At 42.1% G+C, this 15,710-nt stretch overlaps 2 protein-coding genes across 2 annotated transcripts in view; one reads left to right on the top strand and one right to left on the bottom strand.

Annotated features, from left to right (window-relative positions):
• The window catches only part of LOC125721584 (NACHT, LRR and PYD domains-containing protein 12-like), a 499,105-nt gene that overhangs the window by 333,515 nt on the left and 149,880 nt on the right, over positions 1-15,710 (bottom strand). The window lies entirely within an intron of this gene.
• The window catches only part of LOC125721586 (NACHT, LRR and PYD domains-containing protein 4-like), a 51,913-nt gene continuing 39,859 nt past the window's right edge, over positions 3,657-15,710 (top strand). Inside the window, exons 1-5 of the mRNA XM_048997546.1 lie at positions 3,657-3,782; positions 7,082-7,201; positions 10,444-10,557; positions 14,146-14,262; positions 14,812-14,925. Coding sequence (XP_048853503.1) covers positions 7,122-7,201; positions 10,444-10,557; positions 14,146-14,262; positions 14,812-14,925 — 425 coding nt within the window. The 5' untranslated portion in view covers positions 3,657-3,782; positions 7,082-7,121. The remainder of the gene's footprint in view (positions 3,783-7,081; positions 7,202-10,443; positions 10,558-14,145; positions 14,263-14,811; positions 14,926-15,710) is intronic.

The raw sequence follows: 15,710 nt of genomic DNA, 5'->3' as shown, positions 1-15,710 counted from the left end.
GACTGCTGTCCCCAGTACAAAGGCATGGATTCGTATCTGACCGCTGTAGTGTCATTCTGCTCCTCCATTATGGCACTGACACCTGTCAGTGATGAAGGAGAACCTCACCAAAGTGCTGTACTCTTTTCTAAGGTGACTGTTGTCCCCAGTACAAAGGCATGGATTCCTATCTGACCGCTGTAGTATCATTCTGCTCCTCCATTATGGCACTGACACCTGTCAGTGATGAAGGAGAACCTCACCAAAGTGCTGTACTCTTTTCTAAGGTGACTGTTGTCCCCAGTACAAAGGCATGGATTCGTATCTGACCGCTGTAGTGTCATTCTGCTCTTCCATTATGGCACTGACACCTGTCAGTGATGAAGGAGAACCTCATCAAAGTGCTGTACTCTTTTCTAAGGTGACTGTTGTCCCCAGTACAAAGGCATGGATTCGTATCTGACCGCTGTAGTGTAATTCTGCTCTTCCATTATGGCACTGACACCTGTCAGTGATGAGGGAGAACCTCATCAAAGTGCTGTACTCTTTTCTAAGGTGACTGTTGTCCCCAGTACAAAGGCATGGATTCGTATCTGACCGCTGTAGTGTCATTCTGCTCTTCCATTATGGCACTGACACCTGTCAGTGATGAAGGAGAACCTCATCAAAGTGCTGTACTCTTTTCTAAGGTGACTGTTGTCCCCAGTACAAAGGCATGGATTCGTATCTGACCGCTGTAGTGTAATTCTGCTCTTCCATTATGGTACTGACACCTGCCAGTGATGAAGAACATCATCAAAGTGCTGTACTCTTTTCTAAGGTGACTGTTGTCCCCAGTACAAAGGCATGGATTCGTATCTGACCGCTGTAGTGTCATTCTGCTCCTCCATTACGGCACTGACACCTGTCAGTGATGAAGGAGAACCTCATCAAAGTGCTGTACTCTTTTCTAAGGTGACTGTTGTCCCCAGTACAAAGGCATGGATTCCTATCTGACCGCTGTAGTGTAATTCTGCTCTTCCATTATGGTACTGACACCTGCCAGTGATGAAGAACATCATCAAAGTGCTGTACTCTTTTCTAAGGTGACTGTTGTCCCCAGTACAAAGGCATGGATTCGTATCTGACCGCTGTAGTGTCATTCTGCTCTTCCATTATGGCACTGACACCTGTCAGTGATGAAGGAGAACCTCATCAAAGTGCTGTACTCTTTTCTAAGGTGACTGTTGTCCCCAGTACAAAGGCATGGATTCGTATCTGACCGCTGTAGTGTAATTCTGCTCTTCCATTATGGTACTGACACCTGCCAGTGATGAAGAACATCATCAAAGTGCTGTACTCTTTTCTAAGGTGACTGTTGTCCCCAGTACAAAGGCATGGATTCGTATCTGACCGCTGTAGTGTAATTCTGCTCTTCCATTATGGCACTGACACCTGTCAGTGATGAAGGAGAACCTCATCAAAGTGCTGTACTCTTTTCTAAGGCGACTGTTGTCCCTTGAAGTTATGTGTGTAATGAAGAAACTGCACAACACCCAATGGTCTGCATAGGGCTACAAATACACACATGTACACATACAAGGGATAATGATTTATTATTATTATTATTTTTGGGTTTTATTCTTTTATTTTATAATTTTTTTATCATTATTTCTCTATTTTTTTACTATACATGGCGAAGTGTACCATATGGCACAATGACCACTGGGTACAACATCCTTTACCAAGCAATACACACTAACTGTATATGCTACTACAGGGGTGGGCAATCTTACCCAGAAAGGGCCGGTGTGTTTGCAGGTTTTTTTGGGATAACCGTTCGATCAGTTATGCAAACCCAGGTGTGTGAACTCCTCAGTCAAACAGTCCTCTAAGTACGTAGTTGCAGTGAAAATCTGCATGTCTAACGGCCTTTTCTTGATAAAAACCCCTGTGCTAATACAATACTTTGCAGTTTGAGAATTCTCCCTATTGCTCACTAGACAGTTACTGTACGTATGTCCAGAGACCCACACAAGAATTACGTTTCAAACTACATTTTCAGACAACTTCACATTATATGTGATCGTAGAGCTAAATTATTCCTTATTAGTTATGAAAGATTATTAAATTTCTTACTTACACGGTGACTATACCCTTCTTAGACGGCATTTTCCACCATCGCTGAGGTATTTACCCGGGACTAAGCTTCTAACTACAGCTTGAGAACTGTAGTTCAAACTACGCAACTTAACGGCAGTGTTTGTGAACGTTCTTTCGAACTATGGTTTTGGGAAACGCCCCCCAGAACAGAAAAGTTAAGGAGGAGCTTTTCCCCCAGGTCATAATGCTCCTACATCAGGACAATACTCAATGCCTCTAGGTGCTGCTTCACACTGTCCAAATGCTTGGCACATCAGGCCTCTTGCACATTGCACTTATATCCATCCATCCATCCATCCATCCATCCATCCATTTTCCAAAACCGCTTATCCTACTGGGTCGCGGGGGGTCTGGAGCCTATCCCAGAAGCAATGGGCACGAGGCAGGGAACAACCCAGGATGGGGGGCCAGCCCATTGCAGGGCATTGCACTTATATTGCAGAGCAAAACACCTGTTACCTATTTCTTACGTGTAGATTATGTACAACATTTCATATAATTTGTATCTTATTATTTTTCTTATATTTCCTATATTTTCTTACTCTCTTATCATGCACAGCTGCTCAGAGTGACCAGGGTTACATTCCACCAAATGTTGTATGAGTACAACTGTCTACGTGATGAATAAACCTTTTGAATATTGAATTTTATTAAAGTACAAATTCCGACCCTCCTGCCAATATATCACATGTTCTGGGGCCTCATTTCTACATGTCACTTCCATGGACTGTTAGCTTTAGATTATGGAGGCAGCTTCCCTGTGGTTACAGTGTACAGGGCAAAATGGATAATTACAGATCCCGCCTCAGACACTGTCATGCATTCTCATTAAGTATAAATCTTCCCTTTCTTGTAAGCCATGGGGATTTAATTCTACATGCCACTTCCTAGTTTCAGTCTAACTGATGCTTTGCAGTTTCCTTTTTCTTTTATGTATTAATTCTAATAAGATGGCTTGTATAGTGGCAGCCAATGAGACGTTTCTATAATAGTGTAGATATTTCACATGAGTGCTTGCAAGGTGTACAGTAGCTTTACTTATATGAGAAAATTGAATCAGATAACAAAGACAGTTCAATAGTGATTGGATATGAGATCTACAAAAATACCGAAAAATTACAATAAAATACTGACATGTTTGGTTAAAGACACATGTTTATTTATTGATTTATTTTATTCCTCAGGAACTGGCATCCATAAACAGTGACGTTGGTAGCTGGACATCCACATCTGTCTTTTGGCAGGACAACAGAGAGGGAAAAATGCAGATTATCCTTGCCCAGAGAACGCTCAACAGATAATATACAGATAATTTTCAATAAAAAAAAAATCAACAATAAAATGTATGTTAACATTAACAACAATACGGATTTCGGACAACCGTATTGCACTCTGTAGGATGGCTAAGAATATTGCACTTGTCACGCCCAGCTCGTCCAATCCTCGTGTGTGCTACGCCCGTTGCGTGTCCTGTGTTTAAAAATAAACCCCGCGTTCCCGTTTCCCCGCCCCGTGTCTCCCTGAAACATGACAGCGCTGGCTGACTGCGCAGTTGCAGCGCCTTGCTGAGCTCCTCGCCAGATACGTTGTTTGCGTCCGGCGGACTCCGACGGGATTCCGCATTTTACCCTCACCCGTTAAATATATCTCCGTGTATTACAGTAAGTAACTGTGACACGGAATATTTTTAACTTTCGAATGTAAAGCGAATTAACAACAGTAATAATAATATTTAATTCTTTATTCTCAATCCTGATTTCGCCTACTATACAGCGTTGAAGTTATATTAAGCTTGTTTTAAGATGTTGGGGATAACTGTTAGCGGGCCGAAGAACCCGGGATAAATTCAAGGCTTAATATTTTATGATACAAGGCTAAACCACGGCATTGCTGTATTTTTTTCTTTGCTTTCTTTCTTAGTTCATGAACAGTTTGGTATTTTTACGTAAAGACAGGCTTAGCGCCGGACGGATTAGGTAGGAAGATGCGTCGTTTAGGATAAATAAATTATTTAAAATGGTATGAAATTGTAATGGTGTGTGTGCGTGTGGGGGGTGAGGGATGCGCGTGGAAGGTAGTAGTTAATTATGTGGCTACAGCTGGGTTGTGAGGGATCTGGGGTTAAGAGAGGGAGTTAGAGCCGCGCTCGGCAGTAACGTTCTGTTAGGCGCAGTACTCGTGGGGTCCGGGAGGGAGGTGCCGCTCGTATGCCGTTTAGGGCGGCCGGCGGTGAAGCCAGATAGCGGGCTGTAGGGACAGGTTCCGGTGCTGTAGGGCGAGGACAGTCAGGGCGGTGGGGGCAGGAGTGCATGACCACTGCTTAGTCCGGGGTGTTTGATAGACGTGAGCAGCGGCACCCTCATGTGACGGATCGGCGGCGGGGGGGTGGAATTCCCTTTCCGTGTGGTGCTCTAGATTACAGAGCTGTGTGAACGTTCCCTCCCCGGGGGAGGGTCTTGATCCTCGGGGTGACGCTATGCTTTAATCGTGTCCTTATTGTATGTGTGTCCTGTGTGTTTTAAGCAAGCAGCGTAGCCGCTAGGGGTCGGGGCGGGACTATAGAGGCGGTTCTGGTCCCGTAACGCTTGCCTGTGCCCGAAGTGCGGGGATTACTGTGCATTGCAGTGATATTGGTGTGCCGCGCCCTAATGGGGATGTTGTGTGGTGCGGGATTTACTGTGCGGTAACGTGTGTTAACGCACGCTTGGAAAGGGGTGGTTTGTTATGGGGAAATAGCGGGGCCGAACCCTTTGTGAACCCAGACCCGACCCGATGGGTCGCTGAATGAATTGTACTGCATATAATTTTTTGTAATTGTAGCTAAAGTCTTGTGGTGATCTGTTCTCCTTTTATAGCCTCTGACACTAGTTTAGGTTCGTTACAATATTATATAGAGAAATATATTTACAGGGTTTCTGTGCAGTACGGAAAAGTATGGAGTTTGATTTTGGTGTTTTCCAGGTGTTAGGACACCCCATGAAATATTTTATTCTTTATTAAGAAATATCAAGATTAAATCTTTCAAATCTGTAGATAAAGGTGATGTAATTGCGTCACCTATGCAAAAACAAGAAACAAATTCACGTATTTAACAAAGGGAAATAACTAAAATGTCATTTTCTACCGAGGAAAAAGTTAGCCAGTATTTCCCCCTTTGGCTGAAATAACCTCAATGAGACGTTTCCTATAACCATCTATCAATCTCTGACTCGACTGGCAGAAAGTCCCCCCCCCCCCCCCATGCAGAATTCCTTAAGCTGTGTGATGTTTGAAGGGTGTCCTGCATGCACTTCTGCTTCAAATCACCCCACAGCATCTCAGTAGGATTCAGATCCGGGCTTTGACTTGACCATTCCAGAACTCTCCATTTCTTTCCTGTAAGCCATTCCTTGGCACATGCACCCCCTGATATGATGAAGACTTCATAGTGGATTCTATGATGGTGAGCTGGCCAGGTTCTGCTGCAGCAAAGCAGCCCCAAACCATGACATTTCCGCCCCAAAGCTTCACAGCTGCTATGAGGTTCTTTTGCTCAAAAACTGCCTTTGGTTTATGCCAAACCTGTCTTCTGTTACTGCGCCCAACTAATTCAATGTCAGATCCATCTGTCCAAAGCACATTGTTCATTAAGTCCCAGTCTGTGTCTTGATGGTCTCTGGCAAACTTCAGTGCTGCTCAGATGTGTTTTTGACAGCAGGGTTTCCTCCTTGCACAGCTCCCATGTAAATCAAACTTGTGCGTCTCTTTCTGATGCTAGATGCATGTACCTTGACATCAGCTGTGGCAGGAGCTTCCTGTATGACTAGTGATTTTTGGAGACCTAACCCTAACCCTTGCCTTCTGCTCTTGGGCTGAACTTGCTAGGACAGCCTGCCCTGGCCATGCTGGCAGTTGTTTTAAATGTGAATTATTGTGAAAATTATTTTCCGGACAGTGGAATGACTGATTCCAAACTCTCTTGAGATCTTTTTATATCCTTCCCAGACTCATATGCATCTACAAGCTTCTTTTTGAAGGCCTCAGAGAGCTCTTTGGATCTCACATGGTGATATCACTCATTTCCACAATCAAGGGCAAACCAGACTAAATGTCTGTGGTTTAAATAAGACAGGCTCCACCAAAAATCTCTGTAACAATGTTCTAACCATCTTCACCTGATATGGTGCCACCTGAATCTAACTCTAGGCATTTTAAATAGTGATGAATGTGAGGGGTCCTCACTTTGTCCTCAGTGGAAATTAGCATCTTAGTCAATTTCTTTTCGTAAATAAGTGAATTTGTTTTTTGTTTTTGCATAGATGTCATTACATCACCTTTATCTATATATAGCTTGAATGATGTTTTCATACTGATATGTTGATATTTGTTAATAAAGAACTAACTAAATATTTAATAGGGTGTCCTAATTTTTTCATGTGACCGTATATTATTATATATATTTTTTTTTATTTCAACAAATTGGCCTGTAATATATTTTTAAAATGTCTGAATTTACTTATCAATGTTTTTGATGAAATAACTGATGTGAGTTAATAGCCACCTACCAGCCAATCAGAAAACAGCATCTGTATTTTTGTGGTAAATTCCATGATAAGTTACACACGATCGCTGCAAGAACATTATTAGATAGATGCGCACATGGAGTGCAGACAAGGCGGGAGTGGAAGAGCAGGATCCGATGTTCTGATGGGTTGTGCTCCCTTGTCGAAATGTGGTACCGTAACCCACACCGATGATTGCGTTGTTCGACCGAACACCGGTAAAAATTTAATTTGGCAATACAATATCAGTGTGGAAAGTTATACTTTATTGTGCAGGACAGTTGGAATTATTCAAGTAGTCACATTTGCATTACATGAAATAATATTCCATAATAATGACTAATGTGAATCAATGGTATTACGAAATACAATTTAAATATTATAAGTAAGATGTATCTATTAACTCTTCATGTTCACAGAGGCCCCAGCAGGAATCTACTGGTCTGGATCGGCACAGTAATGGAGAAGGAGAGAGGAAAACAAAGAGCTGCTTCTGAAATGCGCCCCCCTGTGGGGTGTAAGAGAAAGAGCCCTGAGAGGTAACAGTGTTACAGCCACTAGCATGCATGTCTCTCTGGGTCTATAGTCAGACCATAACATAAAAGTAAACTGGGCTCCTAGCTGGGGCTGGTCAGTGGGCAGCACTTTAATATGTGTAGCTTAATAAAAAGACCTCGCCATCTTCTGTCTTCACCGTCTTCTTCCACAATCAGCCAGTTCTTTTATACTAGAGGCGAGTAACAGACCATCCCTCCTATACAAAATGGCCCCATAACAAAGCCAAACTAACAAGATAAGAGGTCAGGTGTGTTCCTCTCCCAGACTCTGCCCCGCCAGGTCAGGAGGAAGTCAAACTGCCCCCCCCTCCTTTGCTCCTCCTCGATGTGCCTCTAGCTGCCCAGATCAGCCCCTGACAGAGTTACCGCCTGTGTTCTAGCTCGTCACAGTGTGTATGACTTGTGCTGATCTCTCTATAGCACTGGCAGATACTGTTTTTGTCTTGGGTTGCGCCTGTGGTAATGGACACCGAGGGGCGCTATAGCGCCGGCAGATACTGTGTTTGTCTTGGGTTTTGCCTGTGCTAATGGACACCGGGGGGCGCTATAGCGCCGGCAGATACTGTGTTTGTCTTGGGTTTTGCCTGTGCTAATGGACACCGGGGGGCGCTATAGCACCGGCAGATACTGTGTTTGTCTTGGATTGCGCCTGTGGTAATGGACACCGGGGGGCGCTATAGCACCGGCAGATACTGTGTTTGCCTTGGGTTGTGCCTGTGGTAATGGACACCGGGGGACGCTATAGCGCCGGCAGATACTGTGTTTGTCTTGGGTCGCGCCTGTGCTAAAGGACACCGGGGGGCGCTATAGCGCCGGCAGATACTGTGTTTGTCTTGGGTTTCGCCTGTGCTAATGGACACCGGGGGGCGCTATAGCGCCGGCAGATACTGTGTTTGTCTTGGGTTGCGCCTGTGGTAATGGACACCGGGGGGCGCTATAGCACCGGCAGATACTGTGTTTGTCTTGGATTGCGCCTGTGGTAATGGACACCGGGGGGCGCTATAGCACCGGCAGATACTGTGTTTGCCTTGGGTTGTGCCTGTGGTAATGGACACCGGGGGGCGCTATAGCACCGGCAGATACTGTGTTTGTCTTGGGCTGTGCCTGTGGTAATGGACACCGGGGGGCGCTGGGCCCCGACAGCTGGGTGGTGTAAGCTGAGAGGCCTGCCTCCGCTCATACTGCCCGCTCCCCTTCTCACCCGCTCTCACGCTTCCCCCTGTCCCCGGTCAGCACATCCCCATCACATCCTAATGGGATAAGAACGTTCTGAAGGTTTGAGGCAGCATCACCTGCACTCGAGTTCATGGGCTCATTTTTCTAATGCCCAAACTCTAAGCAATAATTGCATCGATTCTGAGTATCTCTAACACGAGCTGACTGATCCAGCCTAAATGGCAGGCCGCCCCTACCACGTTGGGATCAAGTTGGTCTATGTTCATTGTAGTTATGCAGTCCATATTCATTTTGTTTTTTTATTTTTATGCGTCAAAATAAACTCATCTGCCAATATAGTAGCTTCTACAGCAGTTTTTACCTTCTGTTCATTTCTATATGTAGCTACGCGTTCTGGGAATATGTTTTTAAATTGCTGGAGGACTATGAGGTCACACAAATGATGAAAAGTGTTCACTGCCTCAGCCGTGCGCCATCTATTAAAAAACTTGTCAGTTCTCTAGCAACCTCAATGTGCGTTGGTCGATCACCTTTCCTCCAGCTCCTGAGGAACGCCTCAGGAACCAAGGCAAAAGCACGTAACACAGCCTCCTTAACACAACTATACCTTTTACGCTCAGACACGGACAGAGCTGTAAATGCCTCTTGAGCCCTGCCCGTGAAAACACTCTGCCAATGACCCGACAATAGATTGTCGTCTCGTGAGACGGATGTTTTTGTTTTGATAACAAATAATTTCACTCTCGTGAAATCATTAAATCATACTCAGACGAAGGCTTCAGTTTAACATGTTTAATCGAACTGTGTGGCTTAAACAATAAACTACTATCATCAGACAAAAAAGAGAAAGACTATTGGTTTCTTTGCCAAAGGTGACGTTTAAATACTTGCTGATTCAGATCATAATTAATGTGACACTGTAGTGGTTCTCATCCCCTGAGTATGAAATAAGATGATTTGTTGATCCCAGGGTTAAATTCTCTTGCGTTCAGCAGTAAAGTGCACAGATACAAACATACAATGTAAAACAAAGACAACGTGCAAAGACAGCAGATATAGTGCAAGTGAGTAAATATTTATAGAAGTAAACAAAATTTCTGTAGGTTAACAAGTTTAAGAAGTACACAGTGCATAATGAAAAAATCCTGAAAATACAATATTGTTCAAGAAATAAATATAAATAGAAATGTATGTTATTTATATGATTAAAAACAGAGAGCAGCTTTTACCACATTATAAATTGGACGATAAGGCTGGCTGTGGGGGCTGCACATCGACAGCAGGCATTGTGGTGTCTAACGGCAGCAGGCAGGAAAGATCCCCAGTAGCGCTTCTTAGCTCACAGTGGGGGAATGAGCCGGTGGCTGAAGGTGCCCCAAGATAGCGCCCCCTGGAGCCTTGGCTGGGTTATGCACCGGGTCAGCGGGGCCAGTGCCCTGGGGCCTCAGGACATTAGAAGCTGTGAGTCGCAACATTTATAGTGCAAGTCATGAAATGCGCCCCCCTGTGGGGTGTAAGAGAAAGAGCGCTGAGAGGTAACAGTGTTACAGCCCACTAGCATGCATGTCTCTCTGGGTCTATAGTCAGGCCATAACATAAAAGTAAACTGGGCTCCTAGCAAGGGCTGGTCAGTGGGCAGCACTTTAATATGTGTAGCTTAATAAAAAGACCTCGCCATCTTCTGTCTTCACCGTCTTCTTCCACAATCAGCCAGTTCTTTTATACTAGAGGCGAGCAACAGACCATCCCTCCTATACAAAATGGCCACATAACAAAACTAAACAAACAAACAAAAAACATATATAAACAGCCAAGTCTAGTTGTGGAGGTTTTTAATAGTGATGCTAAAAATTTCATATAATATCTAAATTTTAGATAAGACAATTTCCTTAAAAGCTGACTATAAATAAGTCTGTTTACATCAAGAGCTTCCCAGCATATCAAAGTACATGAAGGCAGAGCAGAAGGCTAAACAGCAGTGTGATGCCGTCCCCATTGTATGAATTATATTTATACCATGAGGGTTTGTTTCCTCTCACTGCCCACAGTGTCCTGATGAAGAGAGCAGACTCCCCTGTACCCAGCTGTGTTTCCATGAAGAGTGACGCGTCAATGGACCCCCCACACACCTTCAGAAAGGGACCTTTACCTACTGATCAAAGGTAAATGTGCATTTAAACAAACACTGTTAATGACATTCAGACTCTCAGTCAAATGGCACAGAGACGCATACAAGCTATGAGGAAATAACAAATAACATATTTATAATGAATGCACCAATTTTCTACCTTTAACAGATTCCATCACCTTGAGAATTTAAACAAAAGTTTTGTCTGTATTCTATCTAAACAACATTTGATATTATTTATATAGAATACAAACAAAACTAAAGATAGCGCCCCCTGGAGCCTTGGCTGGCTTATGGACCAGACCAGTTGGGCAAATTAACCATCTGGGCCCCAGCATATAGAGCTCATGCTGACCACCTGGGCCCCTGGGGCCCTTTCCACATACAGCGAGCATTAACTCCCAAGGCCCTCAGGCCTCCTGGCATGTAGAGTGCAAGCTGGCCACCTGGAGCACTTGGTACACGAGGTCCGCTTGGGGTTGTTGGTACACGCCAGCCACATGGGGCACTTGGTAAACAGCAGCCGCCTGGAGTAGTTTGTACACGCCTGCCACGTGGGACACTTTCAAAACTCTTGCTGGATGTGTTGTCATAGCAGCACATCCAAATCCTCAAACCTGCTCAGAGCAAGTTTGTTATGCGTAAACAAGGGTTAGCACACACACACACACACATATATATGTGAAATGTCGTGTTTGTACTTCACTTTAACTTGTTCCCATGTCCTGCATGATTGTGCTTCTATTTGATCTGTAATTATGACAATAAAATAATAATGAAACACTGGAAACGTAATAATACATTCAAGTGATAAATACAATAACTAAAAACTACTTACACATTTAATTTGCCAGCCATCTTTTCTGGTTTGGGTCGCTTTTGATGTGTTTTCTTTAGTACAAATCTTTGAATGCATCATACCCTCTAATAAAAGGTCCTGCTCGGATTGCGTGAAAAATTACGGCTTCTTTTTTGACGTTTTGTGGAAGCCAATGCTATGACTTGCCGATCAAGGTTTCTAGACTCGATGTACAGGTGAAACTCGAAAAATTATATCGTGCAAAAGTTAATTTATTTCAGTAATTCAATTTAAGAGGTGAAACTAATATATGATATGGACTAATCACATACAAAGCGAGATTTATTTGTTATAATTTTGATGATTATGGCTTACAGATTATGAAAACCCCAAATTCAAAAGCTCAGAAAATTAGAATATTACATGAAATCAATAAAAAGGATTTAAAATAGAGAAATGTTGGACCTCTGAAAAGTATAATCATGCATATGTAGTCAGTACAAATATTGGCATTTAATAGTTCTCGGCGTAATTAGTCGTTAAATATACCTCCGTGCATTACATGGTAAGTATAACTGTGTCAGAATATTTTGAATTTTCGAATGTAAAGCAAATTAACAACAATACTAATAATTTGTAATTATTTACGTTCAATCCTGATTTCGCCTAATATACAGCGTCGCTTAAACGTGTACATGGGGTAGATTATAGTACTTTGAAGTTATATTAAGCTTGTTTTAAGATGTTGGGGATAACTGCTAGTGTGCCGAAGAACCCGGGTTAAACTCAAGGCTTAATATTTTATGAAACAAGGCTAAACCACGGCATTGCTGTATTTTTTTTCTTAGTTCATAAACAGTTTGGTATTTTTACGTAAAGACAGGCTTAGCGCCGGACGGATTAGGTAGGACGATGCCTCGTTTAGGATAAATAAATTATTTAAAGTGGTATGAAATTATATAGAGAAATGTATTTACAGGGTTTCTATGCAGTATGGAAGAGTATGGAGTTTGATTTTGGTGTTTTCCAGGTGTGGATAGGTACAGTCGTGTGAATAAATTACAACATCCCATGAAATATTTTATTCTTTATTAAGAAATATCAAGATTAAATCTTCTTTCACATCTTTAGATAAAGGTGATGTAATTGCATCACCAATGCAAAAACAAGAAACAAATTCACTTATTTAACAAAGGAAATTAACTAAGATGCCAGTTCCTACCGAGGAAAAAGTTAGCTAGTATTTCCCCCTTTGGCTGAAATAACCTCAATGAGACGTTTCCTATAACCATCTATCAATCTCTGATTCGACTGGCAGAAAGTCCCCCCCCCCTCTCCAATGCAGAATTCCTTAAGCTGTCTGATGTTTGAAGGGTGTCTTGCATGCACTTCTGCTTCTAATCACCCCACAGCATCTCAATAGGATTCAGATCCGGGCTTTGACTTGACCATTCCATAACTCTCCATTTCTTTCTTGTAAGCCATTCCTTGGCACATGCACCCTCTGATATGATGAAGACTTCATAGTGGATTCTATGATGGTGAGCTGGCCAGGTTCTGCTGCAGCAAAGCCGCCCCAAACCATGACATTTCCAACCCCAAGCTTCACAGCTGCTATGAGGTTCTTTTGCTCAAAAGCTGCGTTTGGTTTATGCCAAACATGTCTTCTGTTACTGCGCCCAACTAATTCAATGTCAGATACATCTCTCCAAAGCACTAATGAATTCTAACTAAATTGGTTTCTTGTTTTTGCATAGATGATGTAATTACATCACCTTGATCTACAGATATAACTTGAAAGAAGATTTCATATTGATATGTTAATGTTTCTTAATAAAGAACTAAATATTTAATGGGGTGTCCTAATTTTTTCAAGTGACTGTATGTTTTTTATATATATTTTTTTTATTTCAACAAATTGGCCTGTAATATATTTTTAAAATATCTGAATTTACCTATCAATGTTTTTGATGAAATGTGATGCCCCGACCCCCCCAAAGTATGGAATGTAAAGGGAGTATATATAACATATAAGGGAGTATATATAACATATAAGAGAGTATATATAACATATAAGAGAGTATATATAACATATAAGAGAGTATATATAATATATAAGGGAGTATATATAGTATATGGGAGTATATATAATCCAGTTGCATTGACATTTATTGGTCACTTACGGTTCACAGGGCTATCAGGTCCCACGCCTTAAACGTGAGACACACGCCTTTCAACCAGTTCACACGCCACACCTTGTGTTTCTCACGCTGAGAAGTAAGGAATAACCGCCCACCACGGCGTCCCGTTAGATAGGATTAATGGACGAGGCGCAGCCAATCGGAGTGGAGTTTTCCGCTGAGTTCATAGCTGTCCCGAGTTATACAGAGTTAATAGACACCTACCAGCCAATCAGAAAATAGCATCTGTTTTTTCGGGGTAAATTCTAAAATAAGTTAGACGTGATCGCTGCAAGAACATTAGTACATAGATGCGCACATGGTGTGCAGACAAGGTGGGAGTGGAAGAGCAGGATCCGATGTTCTGACGGGTTGTGCTCCCTTGTTGAAACGTGCTACCGTAACACACATCGATGGTTGAGTGGTTCGATCGAACACCAGTAAAAATGTAATTTGGCAATACAATATCAGTGTGGAAAGTTGTACTTTATTGTGCTGTACAGTTTGAATTATTGAAGCAGTCACATTTGCATTATGTGAAATAATATTTCATCATAATGACTCATGAGAATCACAATGGTATTACGAAATACAATTTAAAGATTATACGTAGGATGTATCTATTAACCCTTCATGTTCACAGAGGCCCCAGCAGGAATCAACTGGCCCTGATCGGCACAAAAATGGGAAAGAGAGGAAAAAGAAGAGCTGCTTCTGAAATGCACCCCCCTGTGGGGTGTAACAGAAAGAGCCCTGAGAGGTAGCAGTGTTACAGCCCACTAGCATGCATGTCTCTCTGGGTCTATAGTCAGGCCAGAACATAAAAGTAAACTGGGCTCCTAGCCAGGGCTGGTCAGTGGGCAGCACTTTAATATGTGTAGCTTAATAAAAAGACCTCGCCATCTTCTGTCTTCACCGTCTTCTTCCACAATCAGCCAGTTCTTTTATACTAGAGGCGAGCAACAGACCATCCCTCCTATACAAAATGGCCACATAACAAAACTAAACAAACAAAAACAAATATAAATAAATATAAATATAAATACAAATATAAATAAAAAGGAACATCGGTCAAGTCTAGTTGTGGAGGTTTTTGACAGTAATACTAAAAGTTTCATATAATATCTAAATTTTAGATGAGACAATTTCCTTAAAAGCTGACTGTAAATAAGTCTATTTACATCAAGAGCTTCCCAGCATATCAAAGTACATGAAGGCAGAGCAGAAGGCTAAACAGCAGTGTGATGCCGTCCCCATTGTATGAATTATATTTATACCATGAGGGTTTGTTTCCTCTCGCTGCCCACAGTGTCCTGGTGGAGAGAGCAGACTCCCCTGTACCCAGCTGTGTTTCCATGAAGAGTGACGCGTCAATGGGAGAACCACTCAGCTTCAGAGAGGGACCTTTTCCTACAGATCAAAGGTAAATGTGCATTTAAACAAACACTGTTAGGGACATTCAGACTCTCAGTCAAATGGCACAGAGACACATACAAGCTATGAGGAAACAACATATTTATAATTAATGTACCAATTTTTACCTTTAACAGATTCCATCACCTTGAGAATTTAAACAAAAGTTTTGTCTGTATTCTATATAAATACCATCTGAGGTAAATATATGAGGATTACTGTAAAACCCGACTTTCTGCGAGCTGGAATTGGAAGTTATTTAATTGAAAAATGGATTTTAAATTTCAATCCTCAGCACAGAGCTGGAAAACTGGTTTGCCTGCCCCCCCTGCATGTCCATTAAAGAATGACTCGACAATAGATTGTCGTCTCATGAGATGGATGTTTCTGTTTTGATAACAAATAATTTCACTCTCATGAATTCATTAGATCATACTCAGATGAAGGCTTCAGTTTAACATGTTTAATCAAACTGTGTGGCTTAAACAATAAACTACTATCATCAGACAAAAACGAAAAAGACTATTGGTTTCTTTGCCAAAGGTGACGTTCAAATACTTGCTGATTCAGATCATAATTAATGTGACACTGCAGAGGTTCTCATCCCCTGAGTATAAAATAAGATGATTTGTTGATCCCAGGGTTAAATTCTCTTGCGTTCAGCAGCAAAGCGCACAGATACAAACATACAATGTAAAACAAAGACGACGTGCAAAGACAGCAGATATAGTGCAAGTGAGTAAACATTTATAGAAGTAAACAAAATTTCTGTAGGATAACAAGTTTAAGAAGTAC

The sequence above is a fragment of the Brienomyrus brachyistius genome, unplaced genomic scaffold, assembly GCF_023856365.1.
Source record: "Brienomyrus brachyistius isolate T26 unplaced genomic scaffold, BBRACH_0.4 scaffold34, whole genome shotgun sequence".
NCBI classification, from domain to species: Eukaryota; Metazoa; Chordata; class Actinopteri; order Osteoglossiformes; family Mormyridae; genus Brienomyrus; species Brienomyrus brachyistius.
This window is presented reverse-complemented; position numbering and strand designations above follow the sequence as displayed.